Source organism: Brassica oleracea, chromosome C2, assembly GCF_000695525.1.
Source record: "Brassica oleracea var. oleracea cultivar TO1000 chromosome C2, BOL, whole genome shotgun sequence".
NCBI classification, from domain to species: domain Eukaryota; kingdom Viridiplantae; phylum Streptophyta; class Magnoliopsida; order Brassicales; family Brassicaceae; genus Brassica; species Brassica oleracea.
This window is the reverse complement of record NC_027749.1, coordinates 10,157,458-10,161,796: the sequence shown is the minus strand read 5'-3', so window position 1 is coordinate 10,161,796 and position 4,339 is coordinate 10,157,458. Positions and strand designations below refer to the sequence as shown.

Below are 4,339 nucleotides of genomic sequence, written 5' to 3'. Positions count from 1 at the left end.
TTCGTTTTTCCTCTCAACCACTCAATGCCAGCTCAGGAACATGGTATATATGTAACATGTTTTAGTCTAATTCAGTTTTCATTTAGATAATAATCAGTCACAGTGACAGTTAATTATCATTTGGCAGCTTGTCCTAGCATTTTCTAGCATGTATATATATATATATGATATTGATACTGTTATTGGTAAATGATGTTTGGTTAATAGTGGCTTACGTTACCACCAGGTGATTGTAATAACATCTGGAGTGGCACTTGTAGTTCACATATTTGTGAATTTTGGCTTTTTATGTTCGTTCTCAAACTTGGAGTTAGCGGGGCATGGTGGTTCAATGCACTCATCTTATTTACTAACACCACTTGTGGTGGTTGTCCGCTCACTTGGACCAGTTTCTCCATCGAAGCTTTCACAGGACTTTGGGAATTCGGTAAGCTCTCTTTGTCCTCCGAATCATGATCTGACATCTTGGAGAATTGGTATTATAAGATTTTAACTCTCATGACTGGAAATCTGAAGGATAAAAAAATTGATGTCGTCTCCCTGTCTATATGGTACGTCACTGAAGATTACTATACTAAATATGAAAAAAATTCATATCATATTTAATTATTTATTAACTATAATTGTATAATGACAATTAATGTTCATTGGTAGCATGTCGATACATGGACTGGAGCTGATGATTCCAATTGCTTTACTGCCCGGGACCGGGGATAGCCATTCTTTCGTATCATGACAACCTCGAGCATGAAATATAACACCCTCCGTTATCGTTTAAATCCCGATCACCTTGCCGGCAAAGAGAAACTCAGTTGGATGTGATGAATGAGAGAACAATGACAATCCAATGGATCAATTTACTGTGATTAGAATTGTAAACTTGCTTTTGGCACATGGTTTTTCAAAAGATTTGGCTACAGCCTTGGCATGAGGAACTTCACGACTATGTATTTCACGCTCCATCCATGTCACACTCAGATAGAATATGTTGTACATGTAACCACAAATCAAAGGGTGAGTTTTAAAAAAGTCTAGTAGAAGATGGAAAGGGAAAATAATTAACCTTTTCTTGAGAGTGCCATTCTCGATCAGCTCTTTGATCTTCTCCTTAAAAGGCGGTTCAGCATGGCCTTTGAAGCCCCTTTTGGTATCCATGAAACTGCAGTGTTGGGAAAATTATCCAATATCGATGAGATGAAGATGGTATTAGACAACTAGAAAATTTAAGAAGAAGACTCTTAATATTTAGGAAAGGGTTTACTACAAAGATTTTGTTTTTGGAAACTCTCTCTTACAAATATTTTCTCTCTTTGTTTTTCTTGATTCTTGGATGATTACAAATGGTGCTAAGCACCCCTATTTATACTAGTAAGTGGAGACTACAAGTTAGTTCTACACACTTCATCTTCTACACACTTCATCTTCTACACACTTCATCTTCTACACACTTCATCTTCTACACACTTCATCTTCTACACACTTCATCTTCTACACACTTCATCTTCTACACACTTCATCTTCTACACACTTCATCTTCTACACACTTCATCTTCTACACACTTCATCTTCTACACACTTCATCTTCTACACACTTCATCTTCTACACACTTCATCTTCTACACACTTCATCTTCTACACACTTCATCTTCTACACACTTCATCTTCTACACACTTCATCTTCTACACACTTCATCTTCTACACACTTCATCTTCTACACACTTCATCTTCTACACACTTCATCTTCTACACACTTCATCTTCTACACACTTCATCTTCTACACACTTCATCTTCTACACACTTCATCTTCTACACACTTCCTTTTCTACACACTTCTTCATCCTTCTCCATTTTTCTCTAGATATTTCTTCTTCTTTTTGGGCTTCTTGGGTCTTGGGCTAATGAGGGAAAAACCCAACACTTTTCTCTATTGCAGAGAATTTTCACTGCACATTGTGTTGGTTTATAAAATAGAATTTGAAGATCTCCGAATCTTTTTTATCACAAGGTTTTCTTTTCCATTTAAAGATGTTATGCTGAGCTGTTCTCTTGAGATTTATCTAAAAGCTTGGCAAATTGATTGGTGAATGCAGAATTCAAGATTTCTCCAATTTGTTTCAAAGATGAGCCTAAAATTTGCCTAAGTTGCTCAAGAGAAATGAAAAATAATAATTGTCAAAATATCGTGGTGAACTCATTATTGATGAGAATGAGATGAAGCCAGGACCAGCCTCTGGGGAATGGGCTACTGAATATGAGCAGCAGTATCTGGGGCCACCAAGTTGGGCTAATCAAATTGCAAATGAGCAAGTATGTACTGGTTATTAAAGTATGTTTTCGCTTCAGGGTACTGATAGCATGCTAGTGCAGATTGATTTACTGTTATGCCTTTCTCGAATAGCCATTATTTCGCAATTGAAGCTTCTGGTGATAGGTTTAGCTGTTGTAGTGGCTCTCCTGCATTTTCTGTCTTAGAAATGCCTCCACAGTGGAAAGGCGTCAGCATAGCTTTCACTGTGTGTATTTTCTCAGTGAAATGGTCCCTTATACTTACTGATTATAAAGTCTCTGACATGTTTAGTGACAAGTTTTTGATTTTGTTGTATGTAGCTTTCACATGGACCAGAACAGTGGGCTGATGAGTTTGCTTCTGGAAAAGGACAGCAAGAATCGGCTGAGGACAAATGGGTTAATGAGTTTTCGAAGTTGAATGTTGATGACTGGGTAGATGAATTTGCTGAAGGGCCCGTGGGTGGGAGTTCAGCTGATGCATGGGGGAATGCTTATGATGAGTAAGTCCATGATTATTTAACTGATCTATCATAACTTCTTTTTTTTTTCATTGTGCTTTGTGTGTTCACAAATTTTCAGAACCAAGTAAATTTCATTTCTATTCCTTCATCGTTTAAACTCCTTTGCTATTTCTTTCCTGTGCAATATTGTCTGGTTCCTTAATGTTTCATTTTATCTATGGAGACATGAACAATGTTTAACCAATAGACATTTTTGAATTTCAAGTCCATCTAATAAAAATCTCTGCCTCTTTAGGTTTCTCACGGAAAGAAATTCTGAAAAACATGCTAGTGGTGTCTACGTCTTCTCTGACATGAATCCTTACGTGGGTCACCCTGAACCTATGAAAGAAGGGCTCGAATTGTTCCGCAAAGGACTTCTTAGTGAATGTTTGATCCAAAAATGGTGTTTATCTTTGTGATGTTTGTTGGAATCAATCAAATAAAGAATCTAAAAATAAAAGCTTAGATTCTTGAGGTTTAAGAGAAATCTTAAAAGAATCGAATGAGAAATGAACATCAAAAGAGTTTATTGATTTAAGATTGTATTATATGTAGGATTACAAGTATAAATAAATCTAGTAATCCATAAACCACTTTGTAAGAAGTGTTCTAAGTCTAAAAAGGAGAAAAAAAGATCATTTGCTAAAGAGAGGTGTCCCCTTATTTATACAAAGATATATCTAGGGTTTTATAGCCAAATGGACCTAGTTCCTTGTCTTATGGGTCTTGCTAGAGGATCAAGATCCACCCCCAACAGTGAAGCAGCGCTTGCCCTAGAAGCCGAGGTTATGAAAAAACCCTGAGAATGCTGAAGGCTGGAGGTTACTTGGGGTCACACACGCTGAGAACGATGATGATCAACAGGTTACTCAGATTAATCATTAATTACCCCATGACTTGATAAAAACCAGAAGAGATTACTAAAAAAATCTTTTAATATAGTGGATGCAGGCAATAGCTGCAATGATGCGGGCACAGGAGGCCGATCCCTCTAATCTAGAGGTGCTTCTTGCTCTTGGTGTGAGCCATACCAGCGGTCAGTGCCTGAAAATCTAGCAATATGTGTTTGTTTTTGGAATTAAATATGTGACTATTTATTTGTCCTCTGTAAATAATACAGAGTTGGAGCAAGCAACTGCCTTGAAGTATTTATACGGATGGTTGCGGAGTCACCCCAAGTATGGAACAATCGCTCCTCCAGAGCTTGCTGATTCCCTATACCATGCTGATGTAAGTGCCGTGCCCTTCCTCTTGTAAATTCTCGGTAGGTGAATCTCATCTCATAGACACTGTTCCTTGTCCATGTATAAACCAGATTGCTAGATTATTCACTGAAGCTTCTTAGATGAATCCTGAGGACGCTGATGTGCATATAGTGTTAGGCGTTCTGTACAACCTGTCAAGGGAATTCGATAGAGCAATTACTTCCAGTAAATAGACCATTTGATCACAAAAATAGACCGAGGAAAATGACCTATTTTTTTTATTTAATAGGTAAAAAGATCTTAAATATATAAAAAAAAATAAAAAAAAAAAAAAAAAAAG

At 37.0% G+C, this 4,339-nt stretch overlaps 1 protein-coding gene and 1 pseudogene across 1 annotated transcript in view; both read left to right on the top strand.

Moving 5' to 3' along the window:
• LOC106323097 (mavicyanin-like) overlaps positions 1-456 on the top strand; it is a 1,226-nt gene extending 770 nt beyond the window's left edge. Inside the window, exons 2-3 of the mRNA XM_013761270.1 lie at positions 208-226; positions 315-456. Of these exons, the coding sequence (XP_013616724.1) occupies positions 208-226; positions 315-456 (161 nt within the window). The remainder of the gene's footprint in view (positions 1-207; positions 227-314) is intronic.
• Positions 1-4,339, top strand: part of LOC106323400 — an 8,287-nt pseudogene that overhangs the window by 2,960 nt on the left and 988 nt on the right.